The sequence below is a fragment of the Mytilus trossulus genome, chromosome 6 (assembly GCF_036588685.1).
Source record: "Mytilus trossulus isolate FHL-02 chromosome 6, PNRI_Mtr1.1.1.hap1, whole genome shotgun sequence".
Lineage (NCBI taxonomy): Eukaryota > Metazoa > Mollusca > Bivalvia > Mytilida > Mytilidae > Mytilus > Mytilus trossulus.
In genome coordinates, this window is record NC_086378.1 from 35827948 (window position 1) to 35846522 (window position 18575).

The 18575-nt window shown below is 32.7% G+C and overlaps 2 protein-coding genes across 2 annotated transcripts; both read right to left on the reverse strand.

Moving 5' to 3' along the window:
• Positions 1-3306: 3306 nt before the first annotated feature.
• LOC134721238 (leucine-rich repeat-containing protein 15-like) lies at positions 3307-8567 on the reverse strand. The gene is made up of 2 exons (XM_063584062.1): positions 8381-8567; positions 3307-5145 (listed from the first exon to the last, which is right to left on the reverse strand). Exon 2 carries the CDS (start codon positions 5118-5120, stop codon positions 3360-3362), a length of 1761 nt encoding a protein of 586 aa, XP_063440132.1. The 5' UTR covers positions 5121-5145; positions 8381-8567; the 3' UTR covers positions 3307-3359.
• A 7084-nt stretch (positions 8568-15651) lies between these two features.
• On the reverse strand, positions 15652-17439 carry LOC134722688 (uncharacterized). Its single transcript, XM_063586308.1, has one exon. The coding sequence runs from the start codon at positions 17335-17337 to the stop codon at positions 15652-15654; it is 1686 nt and encodes a 561-aa protein (XP_063442378.1). The 5' UTR covers positions 17338-17439.
• Positions 17440-18575: the final 1136 nt, after the last annotated feature.

An 18575-nucleotide genomic window follows, 5' to 3' on the forward strand; every position in this document is an offset into this window, starting at 1 on the left:
TCCAGCATACAAACATAAAAACGATAAAAAATAACGAAAATCATTAAAATAACGAAATTCACATGTAAATGAAATAGTTGGACACATGGTCCATAGCCAGAAATTAGTAGTGGTTTTGCTAATTAATATTCATAATATGTAAATGAGAATTGTACCACGTGATAGTAGTTTGAACTGGACTGGCTTGATAGGCTTGATATCATCAAAATCTTTAAAACACGGATATTATAAGTTGCCCGTCACAGAGTCCTAATTTACAATCACTTTGATATTTCCGTAAAGTTGTCAGGCGGTCAAAATCAAAACAATGAACGCGTATTTAGTGTATTTTTCGTGCTTTCGTGAGTTTATTCTTCTTGAAATAGTGACATTTCAATTTGACGTGGGAACCTAGAGTTCAACGACTACACATACAAGGTTTGGACTTGCTTATTCTTTGGAAATTCAAGTTTCAAATTTCACCCCGGCAACCTGTTTTTGTAATGAACTTGTAAGCCAATTTTAAACACGAAGTTTGCAAATTTGACGTTTCAGCCATTTAAGCCTGTATTTTACACTGCAATGTTAAAGGCCTCTCGCTTCGATTTTTAAAATAGCTCAGGAACCTGTATTTTTGCAACAACAGTCATTATGTTTCGTTTAAATGGTGTATATTGTTGTGTATATTCATTTTCTGCCCCGGCAACCCGTCTATCAGATAAATTAAAATAAAAACAGACGTTTTTTTCAAAATTCCCTATCATTTTAATGCCATTTCCGTGACCCGTATCCGATTTCTTTAGTATAATATTCAAATAAGCAAAGTGGCGTTGATTTCTGGATATGCATTTTGCCTTTTTTGTTTACATCTGACAAAATGAATTGAATGACCATATTTCGAACACTTAAGCTTGTGTAAAGTCCCCACTGAAAAAAACATCTTTTAAAGCAGAGACATATAATGCAGAAATGCATGTCTGGTTTGTTAAAATTTGAACCATTTAGTGATATTAGCGTCTCTAAACGTACTTCTAAATTTCCACGTGAAAATAGAGATACTAAGTAATCATATTGTATTTTCTCATCATTTCTTATATCATTATCTCTTTAGCAGGTCAAAAATTGTATCGTTTGATGATAAAGGCAGTTTGAAACCTGATCCACGCATGTTTTCGATTGAGAATTGGACCACTAGAGAAAATACAATCAGTGACCTTCAACTGGATTTTGACGAAGACAAAACAAGCGATAGTATTGAAGTGTATGAAAAGCAATTGCCGCCAAACAGTCATTTGGAAAAAGACTTTTGAAACCAACTTTGTCGTTCTTAGCATTAGGTTCATCGTTTCTTTTGTGATTGACCAAAAATAATAATAAAAAAACTCTGGTACCTCCTAATATAGATAAAACAACATCATTGTCCTTTTGTTAATTTTGATTTAGATAAAATTCAAATAGATTTATTATTTATGTTTAAAACCCTTGATATTTCTTCATTATTTTTTCCCAAATGTTCAATGGTTTCTTTCAAAAAATGTGTATGTTAAACAATTTTTATTGCAATTTTATTTTGAAGCATAGGTAAATACTATTTACATTGTTTAACGAACACTCTTTGTTCTTTTTTTATATATATATTTATTTAGAAATTCTTTGTCATAATTTTGTAATATCGATTTTTAAACATGTCATTATGAAGGCCAGATATGTAAATACACAAATCAGTTATTTTGTTTTTAAATATGTTTTTTTCCATTATGGTAATAGGTAAAATATTTCTTCATATGCTAGTATATTTTATATAACAAATCAGTATATTATATTGATAAATATCATGCGCTTTGCTAAATAAAAATTACAGTGGATAAAAAAGGTAAAATTAAACATACGACTGACAGTTCATCAACCGAATAAAGATCGCAATACATTATTTTAATACAGCAACCATGTCATGCACGTCATTTTATAAAAATTATATTATAAATATGGTTTGTCTAAAGGCATCTATCGAATTTACGTGTGTATGTCCATACAATCTGAATAATACAGACTTTGCGAGTGACTCGGTCAAACCCAAGACTTAACAAAAGTGTAGTTTTTGCTTCTCTGTTAACCATGCTGATCATTACAGAACAATGACTGGTCGGTTCGGAGTAAAAATAATATGTCCGGTTAAATTGAAATGTTGTCCTGTGGAATGTTCCTTGCAAACACACAATTTAAAAAGCCATTTCAAAATATATAGTTAAACAGTTTTAGTTTATAACCCGGATTTGTTTTTTTTCTCAGTCGGTTTATCAATTTCGAACAGCAGTATACTACTGTTGCCTTCATTTATACCATTCAAAGTTGTAGACTTATAAACCCCAAAATAACACCAAATGAGGCATAAACTACTTATTGCATACCTGTTAATGAGAAGTATACAAATAAACTATAAATTCTCTCTTTTTAGAATGTTTGAACGTTTTCTGAAGATTTCGAGAATCTTAGACGCCATCTGGAACAACACATCTTGTCCAGTTAAGAATTCTTTGATAATTAATCAAACCGGCACGTCTTCTAAAAGAAAACCACTCAAAGAGTCATTAACAAGCCTCCTCGTCCGATGAAATATTCAAAGAGCTGTTAAGTTGAGATGTTCATAAACATATCACCGAGACCTATATTTATACGAATAAATCGGGGTATCACAAGAACCTGATACAGTTCTGCACATTGTCGAAATATTCTTAAGAAATAAACAGGTTTTTGTCTTCAAAGTAGGATTCCAAAAGCCATTACGATTGGCCTGTATTTCCATAATAGCACCAAACAGTTCTGTTCATTGTGTAGCATCACAAGACGATGTAAAAAGCATCTAAAGGTACACAATTATCCATAAATCTTAAAATGATTAAACTTTATTTTTGTAAAACACAAGAACGACTGGTATTCCAGTGGTTAAATATTGTATTTGATAAGTATATATTGCTATATTTCCAAACCTGTAATTAACGTACAGTTATGCTTTCTTATTTACACACTGATAGGGTCTTTACATTTAAGGAAAAACATAAATTACAATTCTATGTACAAAATGAGAATTCTTTCTGATGTGGATATGTGAACCTATACATGTACATTACATAAGTTAATAATGCAGATATTTAACACATTAGCGTATCTTTTGCTGACTGTGCACGATTACATTTTGTTTCCTTTTTGGGGATAAGGGATAACTAAGCCCTTGGAATGTGAGATTTTTATTCGTGGTTTAACATTTTTATTTTATTTGAGTCAACATTTGTAAAAAATACAATAATACATTGCATTTCAAAACTTCAATAATGTCGATTGTCCTGAAGAAACATGAAATAACATAAATAGAATAACTGTGTTTATTTAAGTATACCATGTATAAGATAAATAACAATAAAATACATATAATTGAACTCTGCATACAAAAAATATATAGGATGCAATTTTTTACCCGTTGAAACTGGTGCCGTCTTTAGAGTAGGATTTTCTGTTGTAGATGATGCTTTGGCCAATGTGTTTACAAATAAACACTGATTAATGATAATGTCACTATTAATAAAAATGGGACTTACACAAATATACAACATAGAACTTGGCGATAAATTGACTAAGTAAATACTCTCCGTAAATGGCGGGAAATACTCTGGTTTCCTATCAACCACGCAATTCGTGGTTTGTTGTGCACAAATTACGGTAACAGACCAATATATCTGACTGCCATGTTTGAAAGGCCAGGATATGTTAGCGCCGTTTTCAATGACTGCCATCAAAGTAAGATTCATTGTAATGTGAATAGGATTGATAAAACTGAAACCGGTTGCAGTCTTAAGTGGATTACAGTCTAAGTATAAATCCCTTAGAGATGATAATCCTTGCATAAATTTACCATCCACAGTATCTAGTTGATTTTTATGTAAATTTAACACTTTCAAATTGTGTAAGTCTTCAAATCCATTTGAATCTATGTTTATTATTTGATTGTTAGCTAGATTAAGTTCTTGTAAATATTTCATTCCTCGAAACATACCAACATGGATATGCTTTATTTGATTATTGTTCAATGTAAGTACACGAATAGAATTCAGTAGACTGTCAAACGCATCGCTTGAAATATCCGTCAGCTTATTATAACTTATATCAAGATTTACTATTTTTTTCGCTCCCGTGAAATATGTCTTCCATAAATGTGTTAAGCGATTGTGCTGTAATAATAAATGATCCAAGGACAGTAACTCGAATGAAAAGTTTTCTATAACATGTATATCATTGTTTGATAAGTCTAGAGTTTTGAGATTATACATGTCTTTGAATGTGTCTTGTTTGATTTCGTCTATTTGATTATGTGATACATTTAAAACCTGAATACTCGATCGCAGTCCGTCGAAATGAATCTTTTCAATACTCATAATCGCGTTGCCATGGATATATAAAGTTTTAACCTTTGAAAGGCCATGCAACGCCTTTTGCGATAAATTTGAAATGACGTTGTTTTGCAAGAGTAGTTCTCGTAAAGAAATCAAACCTGAGAATGTATCGTCTGCAAGAAATTCTAACTCGTTATCAAACAACTTCAAAGAAGTCAGCATCGGCATGTCTCGGAACAGCGTTAATGGTAACGAAGTTAATTTATTTCTTTGTAGATGCAGTTCTTTCAAAAGAAATAAATTTCGGAATGCGTCTGGATGGATAGATTCAATATTATTGTTTTGTAAATATAACCGACTTAGCATTGACTGTGCAGAAAGAACCTCGCTTTCAATAGTTTGAAGCTTATTATTTCTCAAATCGAGAACAAACAAGTTCGGTAACTGGTCCAAAGATCCCGGATCTATATTCTGAATATTGTTATATGCAAATATCAAATATTTCAACTGCTGAAATCTTGTGAATAAATTAACGGAGATATTTCGTAAAAGGTTGTAGCTGAAATCAATGTATGTTGCAGTTTCGGAAACATCTGCCAATACAAATGGTAGCTGATGGTCATGTAAAGAGACGCTATCACAGTATATGTAGTAATCTTCATTGCAGTTACACAATGGCGGACAGAGCAATGCCGTTTTTATACGCATTGTACATATCATTACGAATAATAAAGTTTTTGCCATTTTCATTTCCATCCAGTTTTCTTCATTTTAGTATAACCTGCAAAAGAAGGACAATATTGAGATTATAACAGAGAAAATATATGAAATAATTAAGATTTAAAAAAAACATTTCAGCTTCAAGTTTTTTTATGATTAAATCATGTTTTTTTTTATAATGAGAATATTTGTGTTTTTTGTGTTTAACGCCACTTGTAAAGATGTTTGAGGACAAATTGATGCAACAAGAGATACGTGTGTGGCCATGACATCTTAATCACTTTTGCAGAGGAATCGCAGAGGAATCGAAATACCGTTTTAGTGCATGCATGAAATTAGTCATACTTCTTGTCAAGTTTGAAATTAAAAAAAATGCTTAAGGTGGTACCTAACACTTCAGGGAGATAACTCTGAAAATTCAACTAGACGTTTAAATTGCGTTGTGTTGTAAAGGGAACGTTAAGCTTCTCAATGATAAAAATTGGTGTTTGTCAAACTGCTATATAACCAGTGTAATTTTTCTGATAAAACGGTTGGTTCAAAATTTTGGAAATTTTTATATTTTTGTTAAAGGGTCAAAGTAAATACTTAGTCAAAATTTTATGAAAATTAAACAAGCCAAATTAATTTTAGTGAAAGTGTTGGGTACCACCTTGATTTTGTGATTCTTTTAGTTTCAACTTTACTACCTCCAGGCCACAATTAAGTTACAAATGACAGTTTTAGCACAAATAAAAATTCCGCGCATTTAAACTACCAGACGTAATTTTCAGAACTCTCAAACGGAGAAACACCTGCTCTGTCAGAACACAAGTTTTGAAAGAAGACGAGAAGTTCGTTTCACTCAATCATAATTTTTATAAGTTTACGTATCTGAGAATAATAAGTCATTTAAACCAACTAAAAGACCAGCATGTATGACTTTTAAAATAGTACCCTGAAACAGCAGCTATAGTATTGTAACTAGCTTTCGGTAATAGTAAAGCTGTTAAAGTATTATTTAGTGTGTGTTTTGTTTTACTGAATACAATGTACTGGTAATAATTAGGTAAGCATGTTTATTTTGAAAACATAATTTTTATATTTTTTATGTGATTTCCTCCTTTCCCTTGTTTTCTTTTTGATCAAAAGTAGACAATGCGATTTTTATGTATCGACTAAAGCTTTATAAACTACACCACGTGTCTCATGTCAAAACCAGGTCAGTGTTCTATTATTTGCTTGTGTAATGATTGCAGCTGTTATTTTTGTGAGCCCTTTGACCAATTTGTCGTTGTTGATGGCAGATCTTTGATAGCATTTTAATTATTCATTCAAAACTAGTTTTAAAGACTCGGGTTGAAATGTGGTAAATGTATGAACACATAAGTTTCAGGGTCTTTTAGAAAACGGGATCTTTTTTTTCTTCAACTCCATGAACCAGAATAAGTATATGATTTTGAGCTTGTCATTCCTGATCGGACAATTCTTCCATGGAATGCAGACCAAATAATGCTTACCATTTGAACATTAGCATGGTTATACAATTTGTCGAGCTAAAGAGTTAGAGTGAGCACAAAGCTAACCTAAACTCGCAACATATTTATGTTTATGTCTTAATTAGAAATAAAACATCGGCAGTTGTCGTTATTGATAGTTTAGTGGTTTTGTCTATGAAGGAATTTAATATTGATGGCATTTATTTCCTAGTTTTTATAACTTCTTTGGACTAGAATCTATTACATGTTTTGTTTCACTGAATACCGCATGTATAACAATAAGCCAAAATCGGTCCACTAGTGTATGTGTTTAAACATATTTATTTAAAGTGGATTTGGGACACATGTTATTGCAACTTATATTAATCCCTCTCCACTTTGTGAGTGCGAGTGCTGTCTTGTAGTGGCATTAGCCTACTCTTTTTCTACAAGGGTGTCTTTTACGTGCAAGAGATATTGCTCTCTCTTAACACGGGTTAGCCATTTATCGCCCCCTTCCGACGGACTATCATCGTTCCTCAAGATCGTGTCAAGGGAGCGCCAAAAATTTGGTCCTTGAAATTATCTCCCCGGAACGTGAATCACGTTGGTGTCAAATACATCACAGTATTTTTATGTAAAATACCCATTTCGTCTAGATTTTCTTTAAAGAATTATATAGTTACTTTCCCATAGAACCAGTTAATACATTATTTCACACTGTGAGTGTCGCTATATATTTTCTATTATCCACGACTGTTTATTGATTTAGTAACGATTTCACAAATATGATGAATACGTTTTTATTGCTGGGATCTCATAAATAATCCTTTCTTGATAATAAAGCTAACAAAACACAATATTGTAAGCGTCAATACATGTACCTATAAAAACCGTCTGACACATATCATAGTTATATAAAAAAGAAGATGTGGTATGATTGCCAATGAGACAACTATCCACAAAAGACCAAAATGACACAAACATTAACAATTATAAGTCACCGTACGGCCTTCAACAATGAGCAAAGCCCATACCGCATATAGTCAGCTATAAAAGGCCCCGATAAGACAATGTAAAACAATTCAAACGAGAAAACTATAGTAAACATTATTTTCTTACTAACCATGATTCTCTCATACATGTTACAGTGAGTATGGTGCAAAGACGATTTTGAATTCGAAAAGATAGAAGGAAGTGTCAAAAGCCACTTTTCTATATAAGGAAATAATACCTGTCCCAGTCAGGAATATGACTGCGGTTTTCAATTCGTTTATTGTGTTTGAGCATTTGATTTGGCCATTTAATGAGAGACTTTTTGATTTGAATTTTCCCTGGCGTTCGTTTTTTTTATTTTACTTTTGACCCTGTCCGGGTCCGCTGCATATGGAACCAACATTTTCTTTCAGGGAAAGCAGTTCTAATCCCCCCCTTTTTTTAATTTAAAAACAAGTATAAGTGCAAAAGTAAAAAAACCAAATCAACACATTTTGTACTTGTCAGATAATCATCTAAAGTATGTGAAACGTTTGTTTGTTGTGGTTTTTAATCAATATCTGTCAGTTACGTAATATAGTAGCGACAACTATCTTAATAATACAATACGGGCATAAAAAGACATTAATAAGCCTTCTCAAAATGTGCATTCTATGTATAGTTAGAACCGAGGCAACAAGTCTGTTTACTTATATAAGTCAAGTAAAACTAATAAATACCAATATGCAATAGATTCCAAGTGTTTTGTTTACTTTTCAAACATGCAGTTATTCTTTTCAACAATTTGACATCAATTAAAAGAAATAGTTTTTAACAAAAGTACCTAATATGTAATCGACATACTTGCTTTTGTTTTAGGTGTGCACTCTGCCCTTGTATAAAATGTAGTCCATTCTAATCAAACAAGCCATACTGTCTACAGGTGTCTGTATAATATACACACTTCTCAGGTAAAGTGAATTTGATAAAATACTAAATTCAATATATCACATGTTTTATGGTGGTTTTAAATGGTTTTATTTTTATCGTCTCCCCATATGTCAGAAATTTATGCATACACATACAGACTGTTACATGCATGTATGAATAAAAATAATGTTTAAAATTTGAATGAACAAATACAAAAGGGGAAATAAAAAACTTTTCGAAGGTTGATGTCTTTATATATTTTATTACGAAACGACAGTGAAATATATCGGTTGATAAACTAGTTCTCGTTCTCAGTGATCGCATAACTACAAGACTAGGGGACGTGCTGACAGTTGGGGTCTAATTTGTGGAGTTTACAGAATAAAACAATGACGGTTAAGACATGCAGAGTATCGAAATATGACAGATTGATAAATGGCTACTAAGTGTCATATTGAGTATGAAATGCTTATGAAAATAACGTTAAATGCGTCCTAAATTCTTTTCTGGATTGACCTTTCCTCAGGAACTCAACCTCTTCCCCCACCAATGATTATAGAAAGTATTAGAACTTGAGCTGAAGATGAGGCTTGTGAACATAACGCACATAAACTAATAGCCAATTGCACCCATGGTCAACTTTGCCAGAGGAGTTAGATCCGAGAAAATGAAAATAACTTTTTAAAGTTTTGCGTCTTTCTTGTTTAATCTTAATCAGGAACGTTCAAATGAGAGCAGGACAATTTGTTTACTTTCTGCGATAATCTTGTAGATACTTATTGATAAACGTCTATTTACTGTAAACTGGCACCCTGAAATGTATGTAGAATCGAAATGTACAAGGCTGAAGTTGGATCTAAGAATAAGTGATTAAGTACAAGATAATGTATGTGAGCAAAGAGACATAAACAAATGGCGCTTTATCAATTTAGATGACAGAATAACTGAATACGATTTTTTTATTGATGCTGAAATATAAAGGCTGTGATGTCATTTGTTGCATCATCCTTTTTTTTATTAGGACAACAAATTAAAAAAAAAAACTCGTTAAATTAATATCCTCTATGCTCATATTAGAAATTACAAGCGATCAAGAGACCATCTGTATTGAAATCAGACATCTCAGTGCCACTGGCCGATGCAGTTTTGTTTGTAAATGTCAATTATGATATCTATTTCCTATCACCGCCCCTCTGTATTTCGCGCTTGATAATGTGCATATCATTAACATTACTTTTTCAACTTGGATCTGTATAAAATATTTGCCACTGGTGTATTAGTAATTTTTTACATTGAAAAATGTGAAAAATTAAAAACAAATATCAATAATTACAGAATAACATTCAGCAAATAAACAAATACAAATACAATCAACGCTTTTAAATTTCGTATTAAGCTAAGTCTGTGAGCATGCATCTTTAATATTTTTCGAAAACTAAGGATTTTCTTACCCCAGGAGTAGATTACCTTAGCCGTATTTGGCACAACTTTTTGGAATTTTGGATCCTCAATGCTCTTCAACTTTGCATTTATTTGGCTTTTTAACTATTTTGATCTGAGCGTCACTGATGAGTCTTATGTAGACGAAACGCGCGTCTGGCGTATAAAATTATAATCCTGGTAATTTTGATAACTATAATATTCATTGTCAATTATTTTCATAACCTTTTTCGACTAGAGTCAATTTAAAACTTGTCAAATTGTATTTTGGTGAATACTGTATATTAACCACAGAATTCCCCTTCTATTATAATAATTGATGTTTTGTTCACTTATACACACGTTTTATTATTCATATTTATGATATTGACAGCTATAGGTCAAAGAACAGTTGAAAATACAATCATCTTACCTTTGTTAACTCTAAATGTCGTCTACTTTTTATATTATGAAATGTTTAGATTGTATACTCTTCGAATTTTGTAAATAGGCTGGTCAAAAATTGTTAATTTTGATCAGCTAGCTGTTGTACAATGTCAGTCTTTTGCAAATTAGCTTACTTTCCATTTGACGACAGGTATATAACAAATAAATAAATAATATATTTGAACTATTGTTTCAGTTTATACAGAAAAGCAAATGAATGTCCATTAAGGTCTATAACAATATAAACCTCATCACCTTTTAAACTCGCATAGAGGCCGTAGTGATGTTCACTCGTTAATTGATGCATGTACCCTTACTTCCGAACGGCAAGGTCTCTTGTATAGTCTTCTTCTTTAACTAGAGGCTATAAAGAGCCTGTGTCGCTCACCTTGGTCTTTGTGAATATTAAACAAAGGAAGAGGACAGATTCATGACAAAATTGTGTTTTGGTGAAGGTGATGTGCTTGTACATCTTACTTTATTGAACATTCTTGCTGCTTAAAATTATCTCTATCTATAATGAACTTGGCCCAGTAGTTTCAGTGGAAAATGTTACTAAAAATGTTCAAATTTTATGAAAATGGTTAAAAATTGACTCTAAAGGACAATAACTCCTGGTCAATTGACCATTTCAGTCATGTTGACTTATTTGTAAATCTTACTTTGCCGAACATTATTGCTGTTTACAGTTGATCTCTATCTATAATAATATTTAAGATTATAACCGAAAACAGCAAAATTTCCTTAAAACTAACAATTCAGGGTCAACAACTCAACAACAGGTTGTCCGATTCATCCAAAAATTTCAGAGCAGATAAATCTTGACCTGATAAACAATTAAACCCCATGTCAGATTTGCTCTAAATGCTTTGGTTTTTATGTGTTAAGCCAAAAACTGCATTTTAACCCTATGTTCTATTTTTAGCCATGGGGGCCATCTTGGTTGGATGGCCGGGTCACCAGACACATTTATCAAACTACATACCCCAAAGATGATTGTGGCCCAGTTTGGATTAATTTAGCCTAGTAGTTTCAGAGGAGATGATTTTTGTAAAAGATTACTAAGATTTACGAGAAATGGTTAAAAAAACTATAAAGGGCAATAATTCCCAAAGGGGTTAGCTGACCATTTCGGTCATTTGACTTATTTGTATATCTTACTTTGCTGAACATTATTGCTGTAACAGTTTATCTCTATCTATGATAATTTTCAAGATAATAACCAAAAACAGAAAAATTTATTTAAAACTACTAATTCAGGGGTAGCAATCCAACAACGGATTGTTTGATTCGTCTGAAAATGTCAGGACAGGTAGATTTTGACCTGATGAACAATTTTACCACTTTCAGATTTGCTCAAAATGCTTTGGTTTTTGAGTTATAAGCCAAAAACTGCATTTTACCCCTATGATCTTTTTTTAGCCATGGCGGCCATCTTAGATAGTTGGCCGGGTCACCGGACACATATTTTAAACAAGATACCCCAATGATGATTGTGGCCAAGTTTGGTTTAATTTGGCCCAGTAGTTTCAGAGAAGAAGATTTTTGTAAAAGTTAACAGACGACGCCGGACGACGACGACGACGACGACGATGGACGACGGACGCAAAGCGATGAGAAAAGCTTACTTGGCCCTTCGGGCCAGGTGAGCTAAAAATGGACCCAAATGAGCCATCACGAACTCACAGTAAAATGTGAGATTCTGCTCAAGTTCGAAACAAAACGTCTCATTGCGACTTAAAAATTATATCATTGATTTTATCAAGTGGATGTGTGTAGGAACATCGAGTCAAAACCCCTACATCAAACCCCGAATATCTATTACATAAAACTAAAGAAAGCCACTATTAAATTTTCTGATTTCTTGACCAATTTCGATTGGGTTTCATTCAAAATCATGAATTCAAGGGTGTCCTTTGGTCCTTAATTAATTTGTTTAATTTCGCTAAAAATGATTTGTTTATATGCCGAATCAAACGTGTATTTAGATGTTTATATTTCAAGCCCCGTTTACAAAAGGTCCACATTAAGGCCAAAAGAGTCCAAATAAAGCTTTCAAATTTTTTAATATCAAAAATGTATTCATTGTGGTTCTCTTGAAATGCAGAATCTAGTAAAAAGATGTTTTTTTATTTTGGGCTTCATTTCGTTTTCAAATTGGTCAACATTAAGGTCTAAATAAAACTTTGTCTGGTTTCAACAAAAAAAAAAATCTGGTATCTTTCGTCCCTCTTTTACAGGTATTTTCAAATTAAGTTCCCCGAAGTCGCAAGCAACTTCCACACCAGTGGCATAGCAAGTAACAACTTTCACACCAGTGGCATAGCAAGTAACAACTTCCACACCAGTGGCATAGCAAGTAACAACTTCCACACCAGTTCACTTTTAAGTATACGCCCGGACCTTGACGTTTCTGACGGCATTTCCGGCCCCAGGACAGTAAAGCTGCGTGTATGGGACAACACCCGGAATCGCATGCGTTGTTTTGAAAGTCTGTAGTTGTCTATCATGTCTTTTATGTACTGTCGTTTTTCATTTTTTAAATGGCATTGTCAGTATTTTGTTTAATTTTAACTGGTGAGTTTGAATATATAATAGCGTTGGTATCTTTTGCCTCTCTTTGATTTGCTTTTTTTATGTTTTTTTCATTGAATTTGTAATCATCGCGGTTCTTTGTTTAAGTGCTTTTAACCTTATATGATGTGCGTCAGTTTACTTTGCTAAGACAGGGTTATGAATCAATCAAGTTCAACACTCAAGAAATTTCACTGTCGCCATCATGAGCTGATTGGCCATTACGACAAAAGTGTGTCAGAAATCATATCTGATATTCTTCCTCGGTCATAATAACATTCCATCATTAACGAACTGAACAAAGAAATAACACGACGAGTGGTGCCGTATACGGTGCAGACAATGCTTACCCTTCCGGAGCACCTGATTCCACTCCCGGTTTTAGTGGAGTTCGTGTTGTTTCTCATGTATTATTTATAACTGTTGATGTAAATGTCCTTTGGTTTTTTGAGTCTTTGTTTACTCCTTGGTTTTGATTGTTATTGTCTTTGGATGGAGAGTTGTCTCATTGGCACTCACACCACATCTTCCTATATCTAATTATTATATCAACATGACAAAAACATCATGATGAAATCTGTGAAATTGTAAACCAACTTTTTCGAAAGGTTCTGTTCAACTTCACCACTTGGAACGTTTTAATTAAAGGATTCCTTGTAAGTAGCAATCTCATTCATGGAAATCATGATAGGAAATGGAAGTTCTGAAATATCGTATCAAATAGGGGTACAAGGGAAAATGTACATCATATAAAGACATTTTCACATCCTAAAAGTATATTTTCACATCATATAAGGATCTTTGCACATCATATAAGGATCTTTGCAAAATATATGATTGAGTATATTTGCACATATTAGAAGGATTTTGCACATCATATACGTAAATTTGAACATCATATACGTAAATTTGAACATCATATAAGTATATTTGCACATCTTAGAAGGATATATGCACATTATAAGGATATTGGCACATCACATAAAGGTGTTTGCACATCATATAATGAAAATAGGCATAACAAGACAGGTTGGGTGTTCCATACATTATAGTGATATTTTATCATCTTAGAACTCGAAACAATATTATGAAGAAAGACGATATCCTGAGGGAAATATCTATTCAAAAATAATCTGATTGATTTACCTTTGAGTTTGTACTAATTTTTGTTTTTGTTTAAAAGTTTACTACTGCAAAATATCCAACTTGACTGACAAAGTCTGGTAATTAACGTTGCATGTAATATAAGTTACATAGTGTGCTAGTGACCTAATACGGTCAGTACGGGGTCAGTAAATTCCATATTGAGACAAGCCCTACATATATACCGTATTTCCACACTAGCACACTATATTATATAAAGAATTTATCATACCGGCTATCTTAACGTGTAAATTTAGACTAGTGATCTATCAAAATGAGCAAGTCTTCCATACTGTTAGTATTAAGAAACTGCTTCCATTGATCCTACAAAAACAGCTGCCAACAATAACAACTTGTTAGGTTTAAATATGTTTTAGGAATTTATTTCCATCCTAATCAACAATTTCTTCGTCTTTTGAAACCTTTATTATTTTTTTTTCAGTACATGCGTTTGGCGTACTAAATCATAATCCTGGTACCTTTGATAACTTTTTTTTACCCAATCATATGCCTAGAAATGTATTATTGAAGGTAAGATAATATCATGCACCAGGTCAAGGCAGCATATGTATACAAACGACTGTATGTAAAATGATTAATTCATACAGTTAAGTTTTGGCAAAACTTTTAGGAATGTTTTATCCTCCATGTTCCTCAAATTCGTACTTTATTTGACCTTTTTATCATTTTTTTATGCAAGATTCACTGATGAGCCTTTTGTAGACGAAAAAGGGAAAATCACAAAAATACTGAATTCCGAGGAAAATTCAAAACGGAAAGTCCCTGAGCAAATGGCAAAACCAAACGACAATATTTTTGTTGCATTTCGGTGTTCTTGTTGTTCCTTTAATTTCCTCTTATATAAGTTGATGTGATTCCCTCGGTTTTGGTTTGTGACCCGGATTTGTTTTTTCTTAGTCGATTTGCGACTTTAAAACGCCTGTATACTACTACTGCCTTTGTCTATAAAAGCTTCAAAATCATAGCTGCTATTTGACTCTTGTGAAAATTAGTTATAAAACTTGATTGCTTGTTGTATTCCTAATTTCATGTGGTTGATATTTCGTGTATTCTAAGAAAAAGAACACTTATTACAACAATTCTGCAAAGTGAATGAAAAAAAAATATGTTGGGAAGACGTCAAACAAACTATATATAGTTGATGTGTTTCCCTCGGATTTGTTTTTATGACACGGATTTGTTTTCTCTCGGTCGATTTGTGATTTTTTAACGCCCGTATACTACTTTTGCCTTTGTTTAAAAAAGCTTAAAAATCATAGCTGCTATTTGACTCTGGTGAAAATTATTTATAACACTTGATTGCTTGTTGAATGCATAACTTAACGTGGTTAATATTTCATGCACGCCTCCGGGTGCGAGAAGACCTATTGGTGACCTTCTGCTGTTGTCTGTTCTATGATCGGTTTGTTGTCTCTTTGACACATTACCCATTTCAATTCTCAATTTTATTGAAAAAGAACACAATTCTGGAAAGTGAATGGGTTGACGAAGAACAAACAATCTTCATCCTTAATTGATCCAAAACTTTTGTTTATCTAAAGATGATGTATACAAGTATTAATAATATTTATTTACAACATGTACAATTGTTAACTTATATACTAGCACCCGGATAGATTTACTAAATATATGTTTGCTTTTTCGGTTGGCTTGGCTTTATTACTGTCGCATCCGACATACATCTGCCCTGCTTGTGTAATGGCAAGAGAACATGGATGCAGTATTCCTGTGTCTCTTGTATTGAATATAGTTACAAGGTTGCCACAAGTGTTAAGTACATGGATGTAATGAGTGTACCAATCAACAACCAAGACGTTGGATTTAGGTGTTGCTACAATGGAGATTGGTTTGAATGGTATATTTTTGTTTACATATGGATGTCCACAATATTTATATATATCACCTCCTTGTCTAAGAACTATAACTCGACCTCGATTTTTATCTATATCATAATCCAACACATGCATATCACCTCTACGGGTACTAGTTATACTCCTGGGGTACGTAAATAAAGGTTTTATATTTTTATCATATTCAAACACATTTTCCCTTTCCCCTTTTTCACTCATCACAATTATAGCTTTTGTATGGCCGTTTTTCGCACCGACTATTACTTTGTTGTCACACGTCACATGAATTAAAATTGGTTCCAAAGGGGCTACATTGTATATCGAATTTGAGAGGTTACCAGTACGGCTGTTCATATTTTGTATCCTTGTTCCATCTGTAACCAGGAAGACCTCGTTCAAAGCAGTCACAGCTATGCTGAAGACCTTAACTGAAAATGTTGCTTTTATATTAAGGTTATTTCTTTCCGGTTTTGCTCGCTGAATAATGTTATCCTCATTGCATGATATCCAAATCGAATCGTTACGCAATGCCGATATATAATCGATTCTTGACATTTCAGTTTGATATTTTTCATCGACATTCATTCTAAGTGCTATTTTACCTGAAGAATTTTCATTGTGCTGTAAAATTCCGAAATTGTAACGGTACTTCATGATCTCTCCAGGAATAAAGTCTGGCATTGATTGATAAATTGCCTTTACTTTTGGCTGCTCGATTTCTGCATATTCACCAACGATTTTAAAGTTCTCAAAAAAATCTCCAACCTCGGATTTAGCTATAAAATTTTCTATTTCATTTAATTTGTGATTTGCCTTCTCTATTGATGTAGAAATAGCAGTTATATCCGTTTCTATGGACTGACAAATAGCCTTGTAACTCTGATCTAATTCATAATATAGTTCTTTAATATACTGGTCAACTGCATTTTTTAAAGCTTTCTGATGTGCTATTATATTATTCCTTACTGTAGTATATTTTGAGTTTTCACTACACTTCAGCTCAGAAAGTTCTTTGTTTCTAGCAGTCATTTTCGATATAAATTTCCGAGATTTATTTTGTCTTATCCTCAGTTTTTCTATATTCCTTTTGTAAACTTCACCAATTTCTGTAAAATCATGCTTTTTATGTGCTTCGGACACACAAGTAGGACACACTAAGTCGTCACATTTCTTACAAAATAGACAGCAATATTGCTCAAAATGTATTTGGCAGTGTATATGTTTATAATCAAACTCCTCCGTACATTTTTCCACTTCTGTGACATGTATAATCTTGTGGTGTTTTGTATTTCTTATTTTTAGATGAATCTTGTCTTTGCACTTTTCACATATCAAAAGTCTACAGTCTACACATTTCCATTGTATCGTATTTCCATCTTCACAGAATTGGCAGGAAATAGGTATTTGTGCTTTCCTTGCAGATCTAGAATGTGCCATTGCTTGAGTTCTACTGTATGTGTGATCATATAAATACAAACACTTTTATAAACAATTTACCTGGGTTTTATATAAACGATGTAAACAAAGTTTTCTTCTACGTTATTCATGTATAACATTTGAAATAATTGAATTGAAATATTTAACATTTTTAAATCACCACGAATAAGATATTAATGGATTTACAAAATGAAGTTAATGCAGTTAACCGTTATTTATATATATATATTGCAATAAAGATAGATAAGATGTCAAATTTTTATGGAAATATAAACAATATTTCTGCTGGTAAACGTTTGGAAAAATAAACAATATAAAGACTGGTGGACGTGTCGTCCCTGATGGTATGACCAGCCCAGTAGTCAACACTCCGGAGTCAACACTTTGCTGACATGAATATCAATAATGTGGTAATTTTTATAAAGTTCCTGTTAACGAAACTTTGCATTTTTAGAAAAACTAAAGATTTATTTATCCCAGGCATAGATTACCTTAGCCGTGTTTGGCACAACTTTTTGGAATTTTTGGTCCTCCATGCTCTTGAACTTTGTACTTGTTTGACTTTATAAATATTTTGATATGAGCGTCACTGATGAGTCTAATAAAGACGAAACGCACGTCAGGCGTACTAAATTATAATCCAGGTACTTTTGATACTAATAGATCTTTGAAAATTGTACTTGTTTTTGGCGTTACAGTTTTTGAAAACTAAAGTTGTGAAGTAAGTTTTTGTCACACGATTTGGCAGATCTGAGCTTGTCTAGATTTACAATTGATAGTTTAGCTGGTCATGCATTGTTTAATCATTTTCATAGATACGTCTTTACACAATGCACAATTCCCACAGGAGATTGTACAAGTGAGGTGTTCATATAAACATAAAAAGTAACTACGATCTACTACCGATGACTACGACAACAAAACGGATATATACGGACCAGTGCAGGTTGCCACAAATGATGCCGGATAGTATCCGTAGCTAATCCGGCCTTAAATCCGTGAATGTGTGACCTAGGCATTAAACCTATAGCTTTTTAAAAAATAATGGAAATGTTTATTCAAAACGTAGTTGAAACGTAGTATTTTTAAACGTAGTAAAACGTGATAGTGTGACTGGTGCTTTAATAAAATTAACAAGCATTGCTGGGTCTTCAATATGCTCCACGGTCCTCTTTCTAAATTTTTACATTTTTTTTATCAGCGATCAAAGCAGGGCTTTAAATTTTTTGTGAAACTGC